Source organism: Chiloscyllium plagiosum, chromosome 38, assembly GCF_004010195.1.
Source record: "Chiloscyllium plagiosum isolate BGI_BamShark_2017 chromosome 38, ASM401019v2, whole genome shotgun sequence".
Taxonomy (NCBI): domain Eukaryota; kingdom Metazoa; phylum Chordata; class Chondrichthyes; order Orectolobiformes; family Hemiscylliidae; genus Chiloscyllium; species Chiloscyllium plagiosum.
In genome coordinates this window covers 21,378,445-21,403,580 of record NC_057747.1, presented here as the reverse complement: position 1 = coordinate 21,403,580, position 25,136 = coordinate 21,378,445, and the positions used below count along the sequence as shown (strand labels likewise).

The 25,136-nt window shown below is 45.3% G+C and overlaps 2 protein-coding genes across 3 annotated transcripts in view; one reads left to right on the top strand and one right to left on the bottom strand.

Annotated features, from left to right (window-relative positions):
- zswim8 (zinc finger, SWIM-type containing 8) overlaps positions 1-2,190 on the top strand; it is a 194,682-nt gene extending 192,492 nt beyond the window's left edge. For both annotated transcript variants that reach the window (XM_043679075.1, XM_043679074.1), the window contains one exon: positions 1,191-2,190. In XM_043679075.1, coding sequence (XP_043535010.1) covers positions 1,191-1,397 — 207 coding nt within the window. In that variant the 3' untranslated portion in view covers positions 1,398-2,190. The remainder of the gene's footprint in view (positions 1-1,190) is intronic.
- Positions 2,156-25,136, bottom strand: part of ndst2a (N-deacetylase/N-sulfotransferase (heparan glucosaminyl) 2a) — a 109,607-nt gene continuing 86,626 nt past the window's right edge. The window contains exons 6-13 of the mRNA XM_043679076.1: positions 22,540-22,722; positions 19,049-19,145; positions 17,732-17,855; positions 15,307-15,481; positions 10,148-10,318; positions 7,628-7,737; positions 4,836-4,938; positions 2,156-3,601 (exon numbers count right to left, since the gene is read on the bottom strand). Of these exons, the coding sequence (XP_043535011.1) occupies positions 3,476-3,601; positions 4,836-4,938; positions 7,628-7,737; positions 10,148-10,318; positions 15,307-15,481; positions 17,732-17,855; positions 19,049-19,145; positions 22,540-22,722 (1,089 nt within the window). The 3' untranslated portion in view covers positions 2,156-3,475. The remainder of the gene's footprint in view (positions 3,602-4,835; positions 4,939-7,627; positions 7,738-10,147; positions 10,319-15,306; positions 15,482-17,731; positions 17,856-19,048; positions 19,146-22,539; positions 22,723-25,136) is intronic.

Genomic DNA, 25,136 nt, shown 5'->3' with positions numbered 1-25,136 from the left:
GGGAAAATCTAGAACTAGGGGTCAAAGTTTAGCTCTAAGGGGCTGTCCATTTAAGATCGAGAAGACGAAACTTGTTTGTTTCTGAGAGTTGAATGTTTGGAATTTCCTTCCTTAAATGGCAATGGATGCAGAAACTTTAAATATTTTTAAGGCAGAGGGAGATAGATTCTCGGTGTCCCATGGGATGACAGATTGTCAGGGGATGAGTAGAGTTAAGGTTAAAATCTGATCAGCCACGATCTTATTGAACAGCCTCAAAGGAACGACTGCCCTACCCAGACACTCAGAAAAGTCTTGAACATTAAGTAGAAAGTAGATCTGTCTCGAGGCTCGTTAATTTACAGATCATGAAATAGAATCATTGAATTTTACAGAACAGCAGGAGGCCATTCATCCCTTCGTGTCTGTACCAGCTCTCACCACGCTCCAGTCCTATCTCCAAAATCTCTACATCAATCCCTTTAAAATTTATCCAGCTCCCTTTTGAAATCTCCCATGGAATCTGCTCCCATCACTCTCGCATTCCAAATCCTAACAACTGAGTTAAGAGGTTTCTCCTCATCTCACTCCGAGTTCACTTACTGACAACCTTGAAATCGTGACACCCCCCCCCAGTTACTGATGGACCAGCTCTTGTTTGCAACATCCTGACAGGGCTCAAAAGGGTTAGAATGTTTTCCTGAGATTGAGGGGCTGGGAAATAGGGAAGGCTTTAAAGTCGAGCACTGCCGACCTAATGAAGGTGAGCCATTTAGGACCGAGATGAGGGTGTTTAATATTTGGAAAACTCTATCCCCTTTTTGAAGGCTGGGGGAGGCTGAATCATTGAGAAGTACATACAAGACCGAGATTGACAGATTCCTAGGTAAAAATTCCATCGGATAATATGTGAAATTGGCTCTGAGACAGAAGATCAGCCATGGTCCAGCCCAGCCAATCTGAATTGTTGTCATCCAGAATGTGGAACTGAATTCAATATTAACATTGAGAATGACCAATACCAGCTTAGAAAGATTTGCAGGAGAAGGATGGGACTAATTGCTTAGCTCTTTCAAGGCTTCCTGCATTGTTGGAGTGCATAGTTTCCAGGCAGAACGTCCAGCTATTTATCATTCCACCTCATTGACTACTTTAGCGTTTTGTGTTTGCCTGTGAATTGATCAAAACCCCTCTGGCTCTCTCTTCCACAGTGCATCCAGTACAGGTTGTACCACATAGCTCCAGCAGACTACGATGACTTTGTAAACATCATTCGCAGTGCACGCAGCGCCTTCTGTTTAACGCCAGTTGGGATGATGCAGTTCAACGAAATCCTTCAGAATTTAAAACGGGCAAAGGGTCAAACCAAGGACTTGTGGCAGCGAATTTCACTGGAAATGGCAACCTTCTCTCCTTGATGTCTGTTGGGTTTGTGCAGATTTAGGTTTAATATTACCCCTCCCCTTCCTCTTTTTAAAACCACTGTTCCTGTACACACACTACTGCTATATTCCTCCATTAAACGAAGGTTATGGGTGTCAGGAAGCCACGGTAGGTTCATTATTTTATTTTTGTTGGTCTTGTGAATTATTGCCAGATTTCACAAGCAACATCTTCCTTCAATACACGACCCTTCCACTCCCCCATCCCCCACAGAGGAAAAAAAAAATTTTGTATGAGGTAGTTAATATTCATGTACATGTCTTTGTGTGTTTATAAGGAAATGTTTGTGGCCCGCTACAGTAAGACTGGGTAAAAAGGCTTCCAGCTCAAAATGGACAGTACAATTCTCCAGCGACTAATGGTGGAGAGTATGAGCTATTGCAGCCACCCTGAATAGACTGTGGTTTTTATTTATCTGAACGTTTCGCCTTTATTTTTGCCTTTGTTTCTTCAATATTAATGTTTTTTCATACTTAAGAAAAAGTTTTCAATTGTTTAAAAGAATTATATATTCAGATTCCAGTGCCACTGGGATAGTTTAAGAGCTTTGACACATTTTTCAGTGTTACAGAACAGCTTGTGTGTTTTCTGTCTTCCTCATGTACTGTTGGATATTTTACAAATCTGTTATATTTAGTCCACTTCTCCCCATTCCTGTCCTTTATAAAGGCCAGACAGGTAGTATTGACACTGTCTGTGCTGAAAAACTTGCATGAATGTTTTGTGTGAGTAGTTTTGTTGACAACAAAAAGAAACTTTATTATCCAACCATTTGTGTGTTGTGTCGAATACATACACAATTATTTTTGATTAAAGTACACACGAAAGAAAAGCAGTACTCTGCTCATAAAGGCCCTATATTAAATGCTTGGCTTTGGAGATGCTTAGATTGAAGTTAACAACAGATCGTGGGAGGTAAATTTAACTTGCCAAAGGTTTTGCTATTTTTCTTTTGGGTTTATTTCACAGTTGAGCGAGGATTTCCAGGCACCTGTCTTTGTTTGGCTGAGCGGACTGTACCTTAGCGACATACAAAGACGATCCAGTCTTTGTGGAGAGAGCGTTAAGGCCTTGCAAAGTACATCACATCAACCACAAAATTTACACCAAAAAAAAACTCAATCCACTGGATGTTGCATCTCAGAAAATATGTTCAACCTCTTGAGAGTAAAATTCTCCAATAACATCATTCAATGTGAATGACTCAATAGGTGAGGTATAATGCACTGACAAGTGCACACTCTCTCTCTCCTCCAGGAAATATGATGGAATTCCTCACCTTCAGGCCGTTTTGAAAACCATATGGGGGGGTGTGGGAGAGAACCTTTAACAGTCCACTACTGGAAAGGTGACATTTTCACACCAACACTGATTTTTTTTAAAAAATCTAACAGTTGCACCTTTTTACAAGTGTCATTTTCCAAATGACTGGCTTCAGTGACTGTTCCAAGTGGGCTATCGCAAATAACTTGAGGTAACTAGTGGAGTAACAGGTCCTGTGTTGTGATGATCCATTTGCCCAATTTTCTGGGTATCAGCTGTACAGTTATTGGTTTGGGCCTAATATGTACATGTTTAGTAATTAAGTGGTACACACAGTATTAGTACCAGGAGTACAGCAGTGTAGTTAAGACACGGCGTGGGGTATAAACTAATATTTAGTGGACAGGACACTATTGTTGTAAAAGCAGCTGATGTAACAATCATTCCACGGTATGACACTTGAGGATACACTACAAGGACTTGGGGGTTAGGTTCTCGGAAGATTCCAGTATTGGAGGGGGATGCTGTCATGAGTGCGGGTTCCACTGCTCACCAGAGTAGTCCTGGTTCATTGCAAAGCCTGTGCAGGTGGTCCAAACACGAGGAGCCTTCGTGAAGGTGAAATGACAAGCCTTTGCAAAGTTATCCTCGGGAACCTATCAAATTCCATCGCCTCCTTCAGCACTCTGCTGGCGTCACTTGAGCTGGAGTCAGTGAAATGGGGAGAGAGGTCAGAGGGCATGGAAGTGTCCAAAGAATGGTGGCATCAGCTGACCACAGCCTTCACCGTTCAACTCCAGCTGGTATGTTGTAGCTCCTCCCTCAGCCAACTAGGCAGTGCTTGCCCGAGTTTGTTTAGCTGTTTCGATAGTTCGATGTTGTGCTCCCTGTAGTAATTGGTCAGGAATGTCCGGGACTGGGGAATAAAACAGAAGCCCAGCGTTAGTTTATAGAGGTCTTCTCTCTGGCTGGGAGTCTTAAAAACTGAAATAAAACATTTTCCTGATCATTTAATTTCTTTCTTGCTGTAAGCAGACATTGGTTTCCCAAGGAACCATGCACCTGGAGTTCAATAGACTGGAGGTCCCTACAGCACGTGTATTCTGCATCAGTACACACATTTCACACAAAATATTTCATTCATAAATTAAATTTAACCGCCTGGACAGTGTTACATGACAAGTTGCTAGTTATTACTTAGTGGTAAAGTATTGCGAGGTGTTCGATTAAGGTGAAATCAAGCACTGAGGAGGAGCATCAGTGAGTTTCCAAGCAAGAGTCACCTAGCGAGGAGGTGGTGTCACTGGACTCATGGGCCGGGGACTCAAAACCCACGACAGCACCCGATGGAATTCAAAACAGTTTCTGTGAAGGTGACCATGAAATGATTGTTGTGGAAAAAAAAACTCAACTGTCTCACAAAAGTCCTTTAAGAAGGTAATCTTCTGTCCTTACCTGTTCTGGTCCAGAGCCTGTAGAGTGGGACTCGATTCCACAGTCAAGATTACAATCTGATCTTTCACTTAGCCACCTGATCACTTACCCCTCGATTCTCTCAATACCCAGTAATCTATTGATCTCAGTTTTGAATATGGAGACTGATATTCTGGGGAATAAATACAGAGAAACTCAGCAGGTCTGGCAGCAGTTTAGAGTCATGCCAGTCTTGAGATGCTGACACTGTTTTTCTTTCTCTCTCTCTCTCTTTCCCCCCCCCCCCACAGATGCTGTCAGACCTGCTGAATTTCTCCAGCACTGCGATTTTTTGCAGATATCCAGTCACCATAGTATTTTTGACTTGGATTCACCACAGCAGGTGGTAAAATTCAATAAAATCTATAATTAAAACGTAGGCGAATGACAACCATGTAATGACTGTTGATTAGTGAAAAAAAATGGATTTTTTTTATGATAATGCCCTTCAGGGAAGGAAATCTGCCATCCTCACTTGGTCTGGCCTGCAGACTCTCAGCAATTGCTTGAAATGAGCCACTCTAGAGCAATGAGAAAATGGTCAACAATTGCCAGTTGTAAAAGTTACATCCATGAAAACAAATATAGAAAACAGACAAAGGTAGCCTAAGAGGTTTAAGGTCACTACTGGAGATACAGATGGGAACGACTGTCATTGTAAGGTTTTACAAACTCACCGCTGAATCCATCTCTAGATATTTTCTTCCTTTGCTTTTGCCCAGACACTTTGACTTGCCACCTTCCACCATCTGACACCAGAAATTCTTGTTGTCATCATACCTGAAATGGAATTGGGACTGGATCTTAGAATAATGGGTCTTTATCACTAAACTAACAACGATCTAACGTAATGGCCGTCCATCTATACAGTTCCTCTTCCACCACAATTTGACTTCACAGAAACCACTAGAAAGATGAACTTAGCTTCACTTGTAGGAGATTGGCCTGAATGAGTTTGTACTTCATAGTGATATGTCACATCTTGACTTCATAAATCCCCATGGTAAGTCACCTCATACATTCAGAACAGACAGTCATTTCCAATTTTCCCTCATCATACATTTAAGTATTTTACACAGTTCCGAACTCTAGAAGACATCCCCTTTCTTAAAAAGATGTTTATAGGAAGGATGTTGTGAAATTTGAAAGGGTTCAGAAAAGATTTACAAGAATGATGCCAGAGTTGGAGAGGCTGAATAGGCTGGGGCTGTTTTCCATGGAGTGTCCGAGACTGGGGTGACCTTATAGAGGTTTATAAAATCATAAGGGGTATGGAAAAGGTGAATAATTGAGATCTTTTCCACAGAGTGGGAAAGTCCAAAACTAGAGGGCATAGGTTTTAGGTCTTTTAAATCATTCACCTCTCACCTCAGGGGCAACTTTTTCACACGTGTATGGAATGAGCTGCCAGAGGAAATGGTGAAGGCTGGTACAGTTACAGTATTTAAAAGGCATCTGGTTGGGTAAATGAATAGGAAGGCTATAGGGGGATATGGGCCAACTGCTGGCAAATAGGACTAGATTAGGTTAGGATGTCTGATCGGCATGGACGAGTTGGACCGAAAGGTCTGTTTCCATGCTGTACATCTCAAGGACTCTAATCCATCCACTGAATGTGGTCAGCGTTGGTGAGGCCAACTATTACTGCCCATCCATAGTTGCCCCTTGAGAAGGAGGGGGTGAGCTGCCTTCTTGAACCGCTGCTGTCCATCTGCTATAGGTGGACCCACAATGCTGTTAGGGAGGGAGTTTCAAAAGCTTCTGATCCAGTGACAGTAATGACGACACTTTTCCAAGTCAGGATGGTGAGTGGATTGGAGAGGAAGTTGCCGCTAGTGATCCCATGTATCTGCTGCCCTTGTCCTTCCAGCCGGAAATGGTCTGGGTTTGGAAGGTGACATCTAAGGATCTTTGGTGAATTTCTGCTGTGCATCTTGTAAATGGTACACACTGCTGCTACTGAGCGTTGGTGGTGAAGGGGGCGGATGTTTGTGGATCTTGTGCCAATCAAGTGGGCTACTTTGTTCTAGATGGTGTCAAGCTTCTTGAATTTTGTTGGAGCTGCACACGTCCAGGCAAGTGGGAAGTGTTCCATCACACTCCTGACTTGGATAGTGTCAAAAAGTGCGGAGCTGGAAAAGCACAGTAGGTCAGGCAGCATCCGAGGATCAGGGGAATCAACGTTTCGGGCATAAACCCTTCATCAAGGCTTATGCCTGAAACATCGACTCTTCTGTTCATCAGATGTTGCCTGACCTGCGCCACACTTTTCAATTAGTGGAGAGTCATCCTTCCCTGAATCCCAATGACCCTGGCTTTCCTGGGACTCCCTGATACCAAAGTGTGACCTTGATGTTCAGGGCTGTCATGATCCCTTCCCACTTATAATCCACAACAACAAGGCAGCCAATCAATCAACTCAGGAGCCGTGGGTTTCTTAAATCTAAGTTAACTTTATGCTGCTGCCACTACCAGCCTCAACACCTCAACAGCTTTCTCACTCCTTCCATTTTTTGCACTGCTCTCTGAACAGCCCAACTCAAATTTCAAAGTTCCACTTGTTGTCCCGCACTCACCCAAAGAAAACAATCTCTATTTATTGTACCAAATTCTTGGTCATTTTTAAACACCTCAATCAGAATACCCTTCATCTCCTGTGATAATGGGGAATACTATCCTAGTCTCCTGTGTCCATCCTCATCAATTTTCTGGTCTCGCCATCCACAGTGCAACCCCTCCAAAGCCAATATCACCTCCCTAAGCAATCAAACACATTCTGGAAGGACTAAACTTGTCTCCACACGTCACAAATCATTGACTACCGTTTGTGCAGCACCTTCTGCAATTGTAGGATTGCTATTCACACCTATTGTTGAAGGTCAGACATCTCAGCTCCAGGCCATCTCTGCAGGAGTTCCTCAACATAGCGTCCTGGGCCCAACCATCTTCAGCTCTTCATCAATGACCCTTCCCTCCGTCATAAAGGTCAGAAGTGGGAATGTTCACCATGTCCAAATGCCTTAAGACCTGGACAATAGCCAAGCTTGGGGTGATGAGGAGTAAGTCACATCCATGTTTCATAAATACTAGCGAAGAGCTCAGCAGCCAATGTGCACACAGCCAGCTCACATAGCAGCAATGAGATAATGAGCAGGGAAACTCACCGACCAGAAAACGGGGGTTCTTCAATGTTAACATCGTTACACCCACTTGAGGGGGCTGGCAGACCCCCAGTTCAACATCCCATCCAAAAGATAGTCGCTCTGACAGTGCAGCACTCCCCTTGGTACTGGCACTGAAGTGTCAACCTGGATTGTGAGCTCGAGACCCTGGGGCTGAACCTTGACCCTCTGGTGAGAGGGCTACCAACCCAACATGGTTTCGATACTCAGACCCACGAGGAACAAAGGAAAAAGACATGAATGCCCACGAGTTACTCTTGCAACTAATGGTGAAAGGAAATACATACATCAGAGCCCGAGTGTAGTTGAAATGAGGGGTAACACCGAGAAATTTCTGCACAGTCTCCATGACAGCCACAGGGTTGTTCCGTAACTGTAGGCCATTGACAACGAGAAACTGCAAGGGAAGAAGAAACCATTTAAGGGTCAACCAGGAGGAAGCCCCATAAAGTACTTCAACTTTACAGTACAGAGCAGGCCATTCAGCCCAACAGCTCCTGGCCCCATTTCTTCATCGCCTTTTCCTTATCCAACAAAACTCCCATATATTAAAACAAAAATCACTCTTCCACTCTTTATCTTACAGTTCATCATGCATATGTTCACCTTCCGATATATAAACTTAATGATTACTCCTTTACTAGCAGTTTATTGGACTCATTTCACCTATAGGACTAATGTTTTACAACGAAATAGGATTAATGTCCGATGAAGAAGCTGCCAGATGTGAGTGAGGTGAAATGAGGAGGAAGTGATGCCGGAGATCAGAGTCAAAAAATGTGGTGCTGGAAAAGCACAGCCGGTCAGGAATTCCTAATGAAGGGCTTATGCTCGAAACATTGACTCCCCTGTTCTTTGGATGTTGCTTGACCGGCTGTGCTTTTCCAGCACCACACTTTTTGACTCTGATCTCCAGCATCACTTCCTGCTCATTTCACCTCACTCACATTTGGCAGCTTCTTTGTCAGACATTAATCCTATTTCTTTGTACAACATTAAAGGCTCTCTGTTGCCTTTCTTTGCTCTAGACAATATCCTTCTCACTGCATCGCTCCCCATACCTCTCAGGACGTTTGATATCTCTTGTTTGAGATTCTGTAGATTTCCTTCCCTAATCAAAGTACATTCCACATTCCCATTCTTTCAAAATGACCAAGCTCATATGGACCAAAGTTTTAGATTTGATTAGATTCCCTACAGTGTGGAAACAGGACCTTTGACCCACTAAGTCCATACTGACCCTCTGAAGAGAACCCACCCATTTCCCTCTGACTAATTTACCTAACACTATGGGCAATTTACCATGGCCAATTCATCTAGCCTGCACATCTTTGGACTGTGGGAGGAAACCGGAGTACCCAGAGGAAACCCACGCAGACACGGGGAGAATGTGCAAACTCCACACAGACAGTGACCAGAGGCTGGAATCGAACCTGGGACCCTGGTGCTGTGAGGCAGCAGTGCTAACCACTGAGCCACCGTACTGGAGGAACTCCCTTATTGGGTGTGATCTCACTTGCCCTTCGAGGGAATCTGGGCAATTCCTTTGCTTTTGATTTGGACACACAGACTATTCTGGACCATTCTCACACCGACACTTACCAATCTTCATTAATAATTTAGTCACGATGTGACAAATCCAACAAACAGCAGTGAAGACGGTCAGTAAGGAACAAAACCAACTCATCGACCTCACGTTCCAAGAGGGTGGGTCACAAGTAACAGGAGAGTGTTGGAGATCAAAAATGTCTGGGATTATAATCCCTCCTCTGGGAGTATGGGATTATTCTGTTAGTGTTACCTTTCGTTTGCTGTCACCATTGTTTCTGCTTCAACGATTTAGAGTAGGAGAGTGAAATTCTCCGCACCCCTTACTTACTGTACAGTCAGGTGTGATATAACGCGAAAGCTCCCTCGTGATCCAGTGTTATAAGAAAATTGTGTGTTAGCAGCACCATCTAAACCAATGGGACTGGAATCGCATTATAACCAATACATGTCGGGAAAGGTTGCGTTCTACAAATAATGGTCTAAATTCTTCAATCGCGTTATATCCAATTCACATTGAAGAAACGCGCGTTATAGCAGAACCGACTGTACAAGTTTCTCAAAAGGTTCCGACAACATTGCACTCCCTCAGGAGTGCCCTGATGACTTACTGCACTAGTAGTGGTCTGCGGCAGTTTAGTTCAGTTGGCTCGATCGTTGGCCTGTAAAGCAGTGTGATGCCAACGGCGTGGGTTCAATTCCCATCGCCGGCTGAGGTCACCATGAAAGACTCTCCTTCTCAACCTCTCCCCTCACATGCTGCGTGGTGCCCCTCAGGTTAAACCACCACCAGCCGCCTCTCTCTAATGAAAGAGCAGCTTTATGGTCTGGTAAGACTTTAAAGACACAAGCCAGCACATTAGGGATGAATCAAAAACAGAAATTGCTGAGGAAAGGGCAAGAGAGTTAACACTCCAGTCCAGTGACCCTCCTTCAGAATAGTTCTGAACCTGAAATATTAACTCTTTCTGTCCATAGAAGCTGCTCGACTTGCTGAGTCTTTCCAGTAATTTCTGTTTTTAATCAGCAACCACGGTTTATTCGGGCTTTTTATCTTTGGGATGGAAGCCCATTGCTGTTTGTCAATTGGCACCATGAAGATGGCACCTCATCTGAAAGATGGCACCGTCAACAGTGTTGGACTGCACTGGGGTCTGGGCCTGGATTTGGTCCCACCCGCTGGACGCTGGCAGAGGTGGAGGAATGCTTGCAATTGACACTAGAGGCCACACCCGAATGACAGCGGAAGCGGCTCGTACCTGAGAAGGTTGGTAGTATGTTAACCACCGCTCGATGTGGGTGGCGTACCAGCCGGGTAGCAAGCAGCGGTTCTGGAGAACCCGGACGTCCCTCGGCGCGTCGGGTCCGGCTGTGATCACCTGATAGAAGGTGTAGTTCAGGGCTGCCGAGTCGTGGTGAGCTCTCTGGTGCTGTGGAGAAACCGACAGGTCAACACACTGAGGGACGGGGGGGCTGGTCACCAGTCAATAAGCTCTCGTTAAGGCAAGGCCATGGGGTCACAACACCGCGACCGGTCAATGGAATTGAGAGACATACCAGCCACCATCTAACTGAATGGTGACACAAAGGGGCTGAATGGCCTTCTGCTGCCATATCAGAGAAAACATCAAACCAAAAGATTCTCCATCAAGATCCCCAGATGACTCCGGATTAACACTGCTCCTGTTTCCGTCTCTCTACCCATCTTTGCTTGCAGTGAGGAGACTATCAAAAGGTTGGCTCAATGATGTTGGCTTACGTATAATTTTTTTAAAAAAATCAACCTATAGCTCTAATCAGACATCATTTCCTGAAGAAGGGCTTATGCCCAAAATGTCGATTCTCCTGCTCCTTGGATGCTGCCTGACCTGCTGCGCTTTTCCAGCAACACATTTTTCAGCTCTGATCTCCAGCATCTGCAATCCTCACTTTCTCCTATATCTCTAATCAGCCTACTCAGAAATTTTATCTCACACCTCTGGAGTAGGTGGGTTTTAAAGCTGGGCCTCATGATCCAGGGGTAAACACACTACCACTGCATCACCAAAGCTTCCCCGACCCCCCCCTTGCTACTGTATGAGTAATTAATGTAAAATATTATCTTCATGGGGCGGCACGGTAGCTCAGTGGTTAGCACTGCTGCCTCACAGCACCAGGGTCCCTGGTTTGATTCCAGCCTCAGGCGACTGTGTGGAGTTTGCACGTTCTCCCCATGTCTGCATGGGGTTTCTCCGGGTGCTCCAATTTCCTCCCACAATCCAAAGACGTGCAGGTTAGGTGAATTGGCCACGCTAAATTGCCCATAGTGTTAGGTTTTTTAGTCAGAGGGAAATGGGTGTGGGTGGGTTACTCTTCGGAGGGTCGGTGTGGATTTTTTGAGCCGAAGGGTCTGTTTCCACACTGTGTTACTTGAGTGCAGCAATACCACTGGAAAGGGGAGAGTTCTTCCACCTGATTATTGATAAGAACGTAAGAACAAGTAGGCCATTCAGCCCTTTGGATGTGCTGTACCATCCAATGAGATTTGCGGCCAATCTCTGGCCTCACCCTTTTCTTGTAAAATCCCTGCACCCATTGATGGTTCTAATATCTAGAAAGCATTTGATCTCTGCCTTCAACATCCTCAAATACTTAGGCTGCACAGTGCTCAGGGATGAGGGCCTGGTTTGGGGATTCTGCAGTGAAGGTTGAGAAACAAAGGATTTCTGAGTTTAGAAGGCGGAGGGGCGATTTGAACAGGGTTTAACCTGTTAAAGGGATACAGTAGGGCAGATACAAAGAAACCTTCTCATGGTGCGTCAAGTGTCTTTGGAACTCTCTTCCTCAAAAGGAAGTGGAAACAAAACTGTTTTTATTCACTCACGGGATGTGGGTATCTTTGGACATCCCTAATTGCCCAGAGGGAAGTTAAGAGTCACCCACATTGCTGTGGATCTGGAGTCACATGTAGGTCAGACTAGGTAAGGATGGGAGATTCCTTCCCTAAAGGACATTAGTGAACCAAATGGGTTTTTCCAATAATTGCTGATGGTTTCTTGGTCATCATTAGACTGAGATCATGGTGGCTCAGTTGTTAGCACTGCTACCTCTCAGCGCCAGGGACCCAGGTTTGATGCCACTCTCGGGTAACTCTATGTGGAGTTTTCACATTTTCCCCATGTTTGCAGGGATTTCCTCTAGGTGCTCAGACAGTTGAAAGATGTGGTTAGGTGGATTGGCTATGCTAAATTGGCCATAGTATCCAGGGATAAGGGAGGTGGGGGTGAGTCTGGGTGGGATGCTTTTTGGAAAGTCAGTGTGGACTAAATGGACTGAATGGCCTGCTTCCACACTTGCAGGGATTCTCCGATCATTCAACCAGCTATGTGGCGGGATTTGTACCCGGATCCCCAGGGCATTAGTTTGAATTTCTGGATTAATAATCAAGTGATAATTCCACTAAGCCATTGGCTCCCCAAGCTTTTCAATATTTCTTAGGGCAAGGGTAGATTGATGATCAGCGAGTGGGGTGAAAGGTTATCGGAGGGTAGACGAGAAGATAGGGTAATCAGATCAGCCGTGGTCTTATTGATTAGAGGGGTAGGTTTGAGGGGGATGAATGACCAATTCTGCTCACCAGATCCTATCTTCATACACGTAGAAACTATAAAGGGAGTGTCATTGTAAACTTTGAGCTGGACCAATTGGGAACGAAATTAAGAAGGACATCTCCGGAAACAGCTCACAGAAATCTGGAACTCTCTGCCTGTAAGGATTCAGATGCTAGGGACCAATTGAAATGTTTCAAGACCGAGATTCATTAGTCTTCATTGGCCAAGGGCATCAAGGAATATGAAACAAAGACAATTCAATCGAATTGAGGTACAGATTTGTCATTGAATGGTGGAGCACGCTTGGTGGTGGGAGGGGGATCTGAATAGATTCTTTCTATCCCTATAATATCGCAAAGATATATGATGCATTAATTAGTGCGTTCAAGTCTCTTTGTCCATTGTGTCTATTGAGCTATCCGACCTGACTAAAACTGATTCAATATCTGTGAAGTATTTTGAGATAAGAGGAACATAAATACAAAGTATTTTCTTTCTCTCTCTTTCTTTCTAAGTGGTTAAAAAAACCAGAAGAGATGTCTGCAATGTGGAAGCAGATAGAAGAGGGAGTGCGGTGTGCATTGACACAAACTCCCAGCAGTCTATGGCTTCCACTGGTGCTCCACAGTAATTGTACCTGTGCTGCTGTCAAGCTTGATTAAGATCAGCTGAAGTGCACTCAGGTTTAGGAAATTAAAAAGGAAAACAGCTGTGAAATGAGAAGAAAGATCCTTCCTCTGCAGTTTTCTAACTTCCTGGACCGCAGCTGTGGAAAATCTCTACATCTCGCAGTTCAAATCTAGGCCAGGCTCTTGGGTTGCTAGGCCCTCTCAATGTCCCTTCCCCAGAGTCCCCCCCTCCCCCCTGTTGGACCGATTCAATCCAGATGCTACCCGCTGGGAGATGCCAATGGCACATTAGCCAGCATTCAGTTCAGGGTGCTGGTGTCCCTCAGGAAGGCCAGGCAGATGAGGGGAAGTGGCACATCATCTTTCCTCCTTCCTCAAACGAAAGCAAAATAATGAAATAAAAGATCAAGGGATCTGTGCTCAACACTGTATCGCCAACTTTGGCTTGTCTCGAAGTTCTGTGCTACCTACAACATCCCCAACAAAAAGGTCTTTCAATCCCATCCTCAATGGCATTAAAAACAAAAATCAGTAAAACACAACTTCTGTTTGTGGATCCCTACCATTTCCAGCCTCACCAACGCAGAGTCATACAGCCCAGAAACAGACCCTTCGGTCCAACCAGTCCATGCTGAACATACAGTCATTTCTTCTATAAAGTGATAGTTCCGTTCCTGTGTGGCCCCGCACTATACATAAATCGCGCAAGATCAAGTTGTTGTTGATTCATCACATGGGCCTGAACTGCCCTGTCAGATCCAGCGGGTTGGTTTTATCTGCTGTAGAGTTTGTGGGGAAAATACCTGATGAAACGGATTGCCTTGGTGATTTGAAAACAGCAGCAAATACTAGAATGTGAGAAATCTGCAGGGTCTTATTGAAAAGTAGGACAGTCCAGGCCTTAACGAGGGCTGAATGGCCCCCATTGGTGCTGTAATTTTCTTCGATTCCACTTCCTGTGCTATTGATGCAAGCTCCATCTCCTTTTCTTGGGGATGGACGTTTTGCTGGCCAGCTTGAGAGATGGGAGCTTTGGACATTTGGATGACAGTGGCAGGCATTAATGTCACCAAGAGCAGACAGAATGTAGTATTCAGGTTGCCAACTCCTCAGGTTTTGTCCTGGAGTGTAAGTTCAGCATGGACCGGTTGTGCCAAAGGGAAACATCCCTTCAGCAATGTCAACAAACCTCAACACCCCGAACCACACCAGGGGGATCAGGGTAATGGACCAAAGGGGGAAGGGGTAGATTTTATGGAGAAACGCAGGAGGTCTGGCAGCGTCTGTGGAGACAGAAACAGAGGTTAACGTTTCAAGTCTGGTATGACTTTCAGGACTGCCACTCTCGGTTCTGAAAAAGTCAGACTGTACTCTAAACACCAACTTGGTTTTTGTCTCTCCACAGACCTGCTGAGTTCCTCCAGCATCTGTCTTCATTTGAGATCTCCAGCATGTGCAGTATTTTGCTTTCATTTGAAGCTTTAAGAAACGGTTTGAGGATAATCCCTACAGTGTGTGGAAGCAGGCCATTTGGCCCATCAAAACCACAACAACATTCTGAAGAACATCTCATCCAGACGCACCCTAGCCCTGTAACCCTGCATTTCCCATGGTTAACCCACCTACCCTGCACATTTCTGGACACTGTGGACAATTTCCCATGGCCATTCCACCCTAACTTGCACATCTTTTGACTATGGGAGGAAACTGGAGCACCCGGAGGAATGTCACACAGACATGGGGAGAATGTCTGAAGTTTGCACAGTCGCCAGAGGCTGGAATTGAATCAGTGTCCCTGAGCATTAGAGCATGAACCCAATGCCAACACGGGAAGAATGTGCAAACTCCACACAGAGTCATCCGAGGCTGGAATCGAACCCGGGCCCCTGGTGCTGTGAGGCAGCAGTGCTAACCACTGAGCCACCCTGAGAAATGGAAAGAATTCCAGAGTCAGGAAACCTGAGGCATGGTCTCTCGTGGTAGAGTAAAGACAATCAGGGATTGGCAAGAGATTGGGATTGGAGGCACGCAGAGATCTTGGGAGGGTTATTGGGCTGGAGGAGGTTACAGAGACGGAGGAAGACAGAGAGGCCATGGATGGATTTGAAAATCAAAGGTACTTTGCTCAAACATCTATAAAGGGGCAACGCCCTCTCTAGGCATTCACCAAAAATCGCTTGTGTAGAAGGTGGCACCAACCTGGTACCAGGAGTATGCCCGCTCCACTGGGTTGATCAGAATGGCAATGATCTTCGCTCTGGGCAGCAGGGCCATCGCCCTCTTGGGTACCACTTCAGATTCAAAATAATTTGCACTCTTCTCAAACATAAAATCCGTGCTCGCATTTGACGGGATCGGGAAGAATTCCATGTACCTGAAAGAAAAACAGAACAGGATGCAGTTTTTCCAGAGCAGACCGGTGGATTGTCAACACAGGCCCATCTGGGTGGGAATTACCAGCCCCGGATATTTCTGACGGCCAGAGAGTTACTGGGAGCAGCACAAGCTGGGGATGTGAGATGGGGATCCTGTGGAATCCCAGTCACAGCTTGGGAAATCAAAGCTTTCCAATGGACAACCCCCTTCCGTGAGGAGCGGCCCTCAATAATGACAGGGATTCAGACGGATTCACAGCAGTCAAACAGATGTAACCATGAAGGGGGCACCTCAGCTCTGCCCCTGATCCATACAACTCGTGACAGCTACTTTCCTGACCCCCTCTTCCATCCCCACCAATCTCCCTGTGCCAGACCCGACAAATACCAAGCCCTGCCCATTGGACAGGACTATCTCTCTCCCCACCTGCCCTAACATCTCATCCGAAACTACCCTGGACAACACCTTGTCTGACTTAATACCATGCACCCAACAACTGTCCTCTTTTTTTTTGGCATACACTAAATATTCCATCCCGTACCTGACACCCTATTAAACTGGCACCCTGCTCACCTGGCACCTTACTCATTTGACACCCTGCTGACTTAGCACCTACCCACCTGATACCTTGCACAGAACCACAACACTTACATTGTGTACTTAGTCTTTCCCAGCAGCTACCCGAGTATCTGGCTGTGCTGCGGGACACGTAACTCACTGACAGCACAACACACAGACGGCTGCAATGGGAACTGTGCTCTCCTCTCTGTTGTGTGGTACAGTGGAACCTGCTGATTTCAGGGACACTGCACCTTTCTAATGGAGGTGGGGTTGGAATTCCTGACTAGAAACACAGACCCCAATCCGAAAGGACAATAATAATAGGAGCAGAGCGCCACTCCTGGGAACATCCAAGCAAGTAATAAACCTTGCTCTGGAAACTGGAAGCTGCCACGTCAGCTCCTTCTTCAACACACATAATAATTGCAACAATCTGCATTTACGTAGCACCTTCAACATAGTAAAAGAACGCCAAGCATTTCACAAGAGCAATGAATCAAAAATACAAGGAGATAATAGAACAGGTGAGAAACAGCTTGGTCAAAGAGGTAGCTTTTTAAGAGAATGCAAAACGAGGAGAGAATGTATATAATAAAATCATAGAATCCCTACAGTGTGGAAATAAGGCATTTGGCCCAACAAGTCCACACCGACTCCCCCGAAGAGTATCCCACCCAAACCTATTCCCCTACCCTATTACTCTACATTTACCCCTGATTAATGTACCTGACCTACACATCCCTGAACACTATGGGGCAATTTAGCATGGCCAATCCACCTAACCTGCACATCTTTGGATTGTGGGAGGAAACCGGAGCACCCGGAGGGAACCCACAAAGACAGGGGGAGAATGTGCAAATTCCACATAGACCGTCACCTGAGGCTGGTATCGAACCCGGTTCCCTGGCGCTATGAGGCAACAGTGCTAATCACTGAGCCACTGTGCCGCCCAGAAATGTGGCAAGGTGCTGAGGTTTAATGAGGGAATTGCTGAATTCAGCGTTGAGGCAGCTGAAGGCACAGACATCAATGGTGCAGTGACTAAACATCTGTTTGAATTCAGTCCAATTGAAGGATTAAACATTTTGGACAGGATTCTTGGAAAGTGATCCCGGGTACCATCAAACATTTGTAGGAAATCCTTCCAGTGTATTCCCATATTTACAGAGCCATCTTAATGCAGTCCAAACTCAGCAGATTTCAAACAAACCATCAATAATAGAACATAGAAAAGTACAGCACACAACAGGCCCTTCGGCCCACGATGTTGTGCCGAGGATTATTCCTAATCTAAAATAAAAAAAAACCTAACCTACACAACCCTCAACTCACTGCTATCCATGTGCATGTCCAACAGTTGCGTAAATGTCCCCAATGACTCTGCTTCCGCCATCACCGCTGGCAACGCATTCCATGCATTCACAACTCTCTGCGTAAAGAACCTGCCTCTGACATCCCCTCTATACCTTTCCCCTAATATCTTAAAACTATGATCCCTTCGTGCCAGTCAATCCTGCCCTGGGGAAAAGTCTCTGGCTACTGACTCTATCCACTCTCTAATGTGCTTAATACTTCAGTTTTTAACCAGCTGCAACAAAATCTAGAAAGTTCCACAGCCTCTGGAACTCTTGAGTACGCAAAACTGACCAGATTGGAACACAGATAATCAAAGCTGACAGGGTCTTACCAGTCAATTCCTTTGTTATAATTAGCTCCATTGAAGAACTGAATCTCCTCGTAGGTGACTGGGCTGGGGAAATTACTTGTAACTCCAGGATGTAAGGAGAGGAAAAAGTGCAAAGCTGTGGTACCTGGGGAAAAGGAGAGGATCAATCGTGAAGACACTATTTTCAAAGCCCCCTTTACCATCTCTTTACCAACTGCATTGAACTTTAAAAAGGTGATTTCTGCACACCTCCAACTTTAGAACAAAGTTCAAATTTGCAAAAAAAAAAAAGGGTGTGCATCAGACCTTCGCACATCTCTTAGCAATTCCTCAAAGACCCTGCAGTGTAATGATGGCTGGTGTATGAGCAAACAGGACAACCTGCCAAGTCTCCGAACATCAGTGAAATCAGTGGTTTTGTGGTTTGTGTTCTCGGCATATTTGTGGACGCTCAAATTCTCCTGACGTCATTTAAATAACAGCGCAATAGCTTGAGAAAAAGACTAAACTGGCAGATCAGATCCTCATAACTGTTCACCTGAAAGTCAGCGCCTATGACAGTGCAGCACAGTCTCATCACTGTACTGGAGTGCCAATCTCCTTTCAGTATCAGTCTGTGCTCCCCGTTCAGACTGGGCAGCAGAAAACCTGGATTATTTTCTTTAAAAAAAAGGATTCTTTCTGCATAAATAAACCCTGAAACTACTTGTTCCTGACACAGAAACTTCCTGCTTCTTTAACAGAGTTATACAGCACAGAAACAGACCAACGAGTCCATGCTGACCATAATCCCAGACTAAACTAGTCCCACCTGCCTGTGCTTGGCCCATATCCTTCCAAATGTTCTTATTCATGTACTTATCCAAATGTCTTTTAAACATTATAACTATACCCACATCCATCACTTCCTCTGGTAGCTTGTTGCACACACGAACCATTCTCTGTGTAAAAACAATTGCCCCTCATGTCTCTTTTAAAGCTCTCTCCCCTCACCTTAAAAATATCTCCCCCCTAGTTTTGACGTCCCCTACCCGAGGGAGAAGACACCTTCCACCAAGCCTTGGTATACCCATCATTATTTTTTAAACCTCTGTAAGGTCACGTCTCAAGCCCCTATGGTCCAGTGAAAACGCTCCCAGCCTATCTATTCTACATTAACTCATTATGATTTTCTGAATATCCTTCATTAAGCCGTCATTTTCTGAATATTCTGTTAACATATGATTTTCTGAACGTGCTTCGTTAACTCCTTATGATTTCTCAACGTCGTCGGTTGAGATTAAAGGAATGCTAGCTAACGGTTTAACCTGTGAAGCTGAATGATGATGAACAAGTTACCAGTTTTCTGTGGGCCGATAATGAGAAACTTTGGGAGCCGGTCACAGGTTTTCTCTTTGGACCAGATGTCCTTATGCCGTTTGTCATCACACGGGTTCTGAAAAATAAACGGGAGAAGGTGAGGACTGCAGGTCAGAGTCAAAGAGTGTGGCGCAGGAAAAGCACAGCCGGTCAGGCAGCATCTGAGGAGGAGAGTCGACATAAGCTCTTCATCAGGAATGCAGGAGGGAGAAGGGGCTGAGGGATAAATAGGGAGGAGGGGCAGGTAGCTGGGAACGTGATTGGTAGATGCAGGTGAGGGGTGATGGCGATAGGTCGGAATGGAGGGTGAAGTGGATAGGTAGGAAGGAAGATGGACAGGTGAGACAGGTCAAGAGGGCGGAGCCAAGTTGGAAGGACTGGATCTGGGATGAGGTGAGGGAAGGGAAGATGAGAAAACTGGTGAAGTCGATGTTGATCCCGTGTGGTTGGAGGGTCCCAAGGTGGAAGATTAGGCGTTCTTCCTCCAGGCGTCGGGTGGCTTGGATTTGGCAGTGGAGGCGGCCCATGACTTGCATGTCCTTGGTGGAGTGGGACGGGGAGTTGAAAGGGTTGGCCAATGGGAGGTGGGGTTGTTTGGTGCTTGTGTCCCAGAAATGATCTCTGGGATGCTCCGCGAGTTGGCGTCCTGTCTTCCCAATGTAGAGGAGACCACACCAAGAGTAACAGACACAGTAGATAAGGTGTTTGGATGTGCAGGAAAATCTCTGCCGGAAAAAGAAAACACAACATTCTGTGTATCATCAGACTTTTGTCGATCGTCTTTCAAAGATTCGGATACCCAAGAAATGTTCTCTAAAATAAAATCGCCGGAGAAACTCAGCAGCTCCGGCAATGTCTATGGAGAGAGAAACACAGCTAACGTTTCAAGTTCAAGACCATCTGAGTTTTTCCAGCTATTTCTGACTGATTGGTTGATTTATTTGTTGTCATGTGTACTGAAGTACAGTGAAACGCTTTGTTTATGAGCAGATCACAGTGAGCAAGAGTGTACAGAACAAAAGGTTTACACAGAGGTGTACAGGTAACATTGCACAGGGAGTGCAAGAGAGATCAACGTTAGCAAGGTCAGCATTATTTGAGGCGAGAGAGTCCATGCATCAGTCTAATAACAGCTATCCCTGAACCTGTTGGTGCGTGTGTTCAATCTTCTGTACCTTCTTCCTAACAGAAGAGGTTGGAGGAGATCATTACTGGGGTGTGATGGCTCTTTGATGATGTTTACAGCCTTTCCGTGGCAATGTGCTGTGTTAATGGAGTCCATGGAGGAAGAGTGGCTCCTGTGATGGTCTGGGCTGTGCACACCACCTTCTGCTGAGGTTTCTCATCTCCAGCGTCTGCAGTTATTTGTTTTGTTACATTTTTAAAAATGTATTCACTCATGGGGCGTGGGCGTGGCTGGCTGGACCAGAATTCATGGCCCATCCCAAGGTGCGCTGGAGAAGGTGGTGGTGAGCTGCCCTACTGAAATCCGTGCGGAATAACTGATGGAAGAGGCTGTTGGATTCAATCAGCCAAATGCCAGGACATATGGCCTACATACCTGGCAGTGAATCCATGTCTTCATTATTATGAAAGCTGGTGAAAAAGGGCAGTCAAAAATCTTTTAGAGGTATCTGCCCGATGTCTGGCACGCTCGGGGAATTGGGGTGGGGGGGAGAGGATGGAGGGGTCGGGTGGAGTCCTTAGCTGAAGCTTGTAGTTGCAAGAGGAGTACAAGGAGTTCTAGGTGGCTAGAAGAACGCAACTTGTCACAGCAACAAACCGAGCGTCCGGGACCACTAACAAATACTGGTACATCTGGCAGCAGTGGCTGACTCAGTCTTGATCAAGAAGATTAAAAATCCCACAACACCAGGTTATAGTCCAATAGGTTTATGTGGAAGCACTAGCTTTCGGAGCGCTGCTCCTTCATCAGGTTGTTGTGGAGATTCTGTGTCTTATGATACTCCACAACCACCTGATGAAGGAGCAGCGCTCCGAAAACTAGTGCTTCCAAATCAACCTGTTGGACTATAACCTGGTGTTGTGGGATTTTAACCTTTGTGCACCCCAGTCCAACACTGGCACCTCCAAATCTTGATCAATAAGGTCAGTCTTGAGCTGTCTTTAATAAAGCATCTGATCCATTATTCCATTCCAATTATTACCTTCAATGAGGTTATTCAGATCCCAAACATCTGGAATTCCCCTTTTCAATCTCAGGTGCCTGCTACACGAGAATTTCGGATTCAGATTAACAGAGACTTCACGGTGATAAGGGAGAGTTTATTTAATCTCCCATTGCTGGTGGTGGTGGGTGCAGAGAGAATGGGATGATCACACTGGGAGGTCAGGCATTTTCAGCAATCAATGGTGGATAATGCAGTTAAGAGACACAACAGTAATTAATGAAACTTCAGAGGGTTGGAGGGCTTGAGTTACAGGGAGAAGCTGAATAGGCTGGAGCTTATTTCCCTGGAGTGTTGAAGGCTGAGGGGTGACCTTATAGAGGTTTATAAAATCATGAGGGGCATGGATAGGGTAAATAGACAAAGTCTCTTCCCTGGGGTGGGAGAGTCCAGAACTAGGGGGCACAGATTTAGGGTGAGGGGGGGAAATTTAAAAAGGACCAAAGGGGCAACTTTTTCACGCAGAGGGTGGTGCGTGTATGGAATGAGCTAGCAGAGGAAGTGGTGGAGGCTGGTACAATTACAACATTTAAAAGGCATCTGGATGGGTACACGCATAGAAAGGGTTTAGAGGGATATGGGCCAAGTGTTGGCAAATGGGACTAGATGAATTTAGAATATCTGATCAGCATTGACGGGTTGGACCGAAGGGTCTGTTTCCATGCTGTACATCTCTATGACCCAACACTGTTGCCAATCCTGTGTTGGTCAGGGGCACCGAGATCTATTTGGAGGATTTGTTGTGCCAATCATGCAGCAATTTTCAGGATTGCCTTCCCGGCTCTAGCTGCCAAATAGCTGGAGAAATACCAGATTTACCTTCACAATGACAAGGAGTCAAACCAGAGAGCTATTAATCCAGCTCCCATAGCCAATCACTGCGCAATTTCCATTGAACTCCACGCAATCTTCTAGTATTCCCAGGGATCCTCCAACACCAACCCAGTCATGAATTTTCATCTCCCTCAACTCAGTGCCAATATCACTTCTGTATCATTAACAGGAGTTTCTGCTTTACTGTGAAGCACCAACAGTTAACGTTTCGAGGATTAAAGATTAAATGAGCCGCAAAAGGGTGATTAGGGAACAATTTTTAGTCATAGCAACAATACCTGAATTCTAATTATTCCTGGCTCTTCGCAACACATTAACGACAGCGTGGGACAGTCAGTCGCATTTCTGAGACAATCACGTGACTGAAATCCTAATGTTGACATTTGGCATTTGCTGCTAGAACCGCTTTAATGATACCAGGAGCTGGAGGTAGAACAATGCCCTCACCTGCCACAAGGGGTCCTTCTCCTCCGGGAACAGCTCAAAGTACTTGGCTGCCAGTTTGACTGGTGGCAGTGTCTGGAGTTTCAGGTTAGTCCAACACTGGACGAACTTTACCAAACTTTCAAAGGTGTACAGCCCCAAGCGGTCATTGCCGTAGTTTGACAGGTGGGTCATGAAGATGCTGATCTGCAAGTCAAACAGAGGCGAGCTGTGAGTAACCCGAGGTGCCCCACGCCATTTGCAAAACTACCTCTGATTCACAACGGAAAGTGAAGCTATCTCAGGGCCACAATTCCCTCCAGAACGCTTATTGAAGAAATGTTCCCCCCGTCACAAATGAGAGGTAGTCCATTCAGCCTTCAGTGCTTGCTGGGCCATTCATAAAGCCATACAATGCACAATAGGCTCACAAACGAAAACCAATAAGATCACGAACGATCTGATTACTCCTGCCTGCTGAAGGTGTGGAAGTGATGGCGGAGAATACGAGTCTAATCCAAACAACCCATCTTTACGCTGTTCTACTCTCAGTGACTACACCACTCAGTCTGATATCTCCTTCGTAAGTTGCCGTGCCCAGAACTAAATGTATTCTGGAAGGACTGAACATATTTTAATCTCTGTCAGCGAGTTACAATTCCTTGACCACCATTTGTATAGCACCTTCTGCAACCTCAGGATGTCTCAAAGGATGTTACAGTAAGTAAACTACTGCTGAGGTGCAGGCACCGTGGTAGAAAATGAAGGAATCAAATGGGACTAGTTTAGGTTGGGGAAGCTGATCAGTATGGATGAGTTAGACCAAAGGGTCTGTTTCTGTGCTGGACAACTCTATAAGCTCCCACCCTATGATCTGCCTGCACTGCTTGCAAAACAAAACTTTTAACTGTACTTAGGTACATGCAACAACAATAAATCAAATCAAATCAAATCAAATCAAATTGAAAAGCAGCAAAGCATTGGTTCAGGGAGAAACATAGACCAGGAAACTGGGGATAAATCACCACTCTCTCATTGATGAGGCTCCCTAGTAGGGTGACGAAATGTCTGAAAACAAACCTTCAAGCTCAGCGAGCTAACTTACATATATATCATCAACCTGAGCTACAAATCTTCTCAAAAATCGCTACATCCAGTTCTTCCAAAGAGCATCTATACATCCAATTGAGGGGACAGGCATGACCCCAGTTCAACATCACGTCTAAAACATGGTCCCTTTGACAGTGCAGCACTCCCTTGGTATCGGCACTGAAGTGTCAGACTGGATTGTGAGCTCAAGAACCTGGGCTGAACATGGACCTTTTACTCCAATGTGAAACTGAACCAACTCAATATCACATTGAGACTCAAACTCACAAGGAACAAAAGAAACATATCAATAGCACGTGGTATCTTGCAACAGACGGAAAAGGGCATGATGGAAATACACACATCAGAGTCTGAGTGTAGTTGAAGTGAGGGGTAGCACCAAGTTATTTCAGTAATGGTCTCCAGGACAGCTGTAGGGTTTTTACGTAGCAATCCTAATCAAACGCCTTGGCAAGTTTTGTGATATAAGCACAAATCGTTTTTGATGAAGTTGAGGTGAGAGAACTGAAAACACGTCTTTACAGTTTACCGTTACGTCTAAGTAGGTGATCATTTCAATCACTGGCATGCAATTCCCTCTTTGTCCTTGTTATTCACTTTGCTTAATTTCTTGAGGTGCAAAAAAAATCAGGCGACAGGCCATAAACGAGAAGAGGTTGGGGACAAATTGAAGAATGTGAGAGAACTACCCATTTCCCAGTGCACCTGCTTTTATCACAGGTACTGATGGTAATCAACATAATTGCACAGAACCATTCCCTAATGTGTAATTGCAGTGAAACGTACAAAACCTGCTGTTCTCCTGTTAACAAGAAGCAAAATTAAACTCCATCCTCAAACCACATGAGCACAACAGCAGTGCCTCGGCTAAATCATCTCATTTAGTGACAAGGAGTCTGCCCTCTACTGCCTTTCCTACCCCCTAGTGGTACAGTGATTGAGACAAACTCCAAACATAGAGCAAAACTCTGAGCATCAGTGTAGCCAGCTCCAAACAACAGCACAGATGGACCACACTGAAGGATGTGACTCTCCCCCGACTTCAGCAGCACAGGTAAACAGCTTCAACCCTGTACCACGTTTTGATAGGATTCATATCCTATCTCACTTTAGGAAAGATGTGGAAGCTTTGGAGAGGGTGCAGAGAAGATTTACCAGGATATTGCCTGGAATGGAGAATAGGTCATACGAGGATAGGTTGAGAGCGCTAGGTCTTTTCTAATTGGAACGGAGAAGGATGAGGGGTGACTTGATAGAGGTGTATAAGATGATCAGGGGAATAGATAGAGTAGACAGTCAGAAACTTTTTCCCCGGGTGCAACAGAGTGTTACAAGGGGACATAAATTTAAGGTGAAGGGTGGAAGGTATAGGGGAGATGTCAGGGGTGGGTTCTTTACCCAGAGAGTGGTGGGGACATGACAATGAAAGACTTTTCCCCATAATTTTAAGATGAATGGGGGAAGTTGTGGGGAGATGTCAGAGACAGTTTCTTTATCGATGGTGGTGTGTG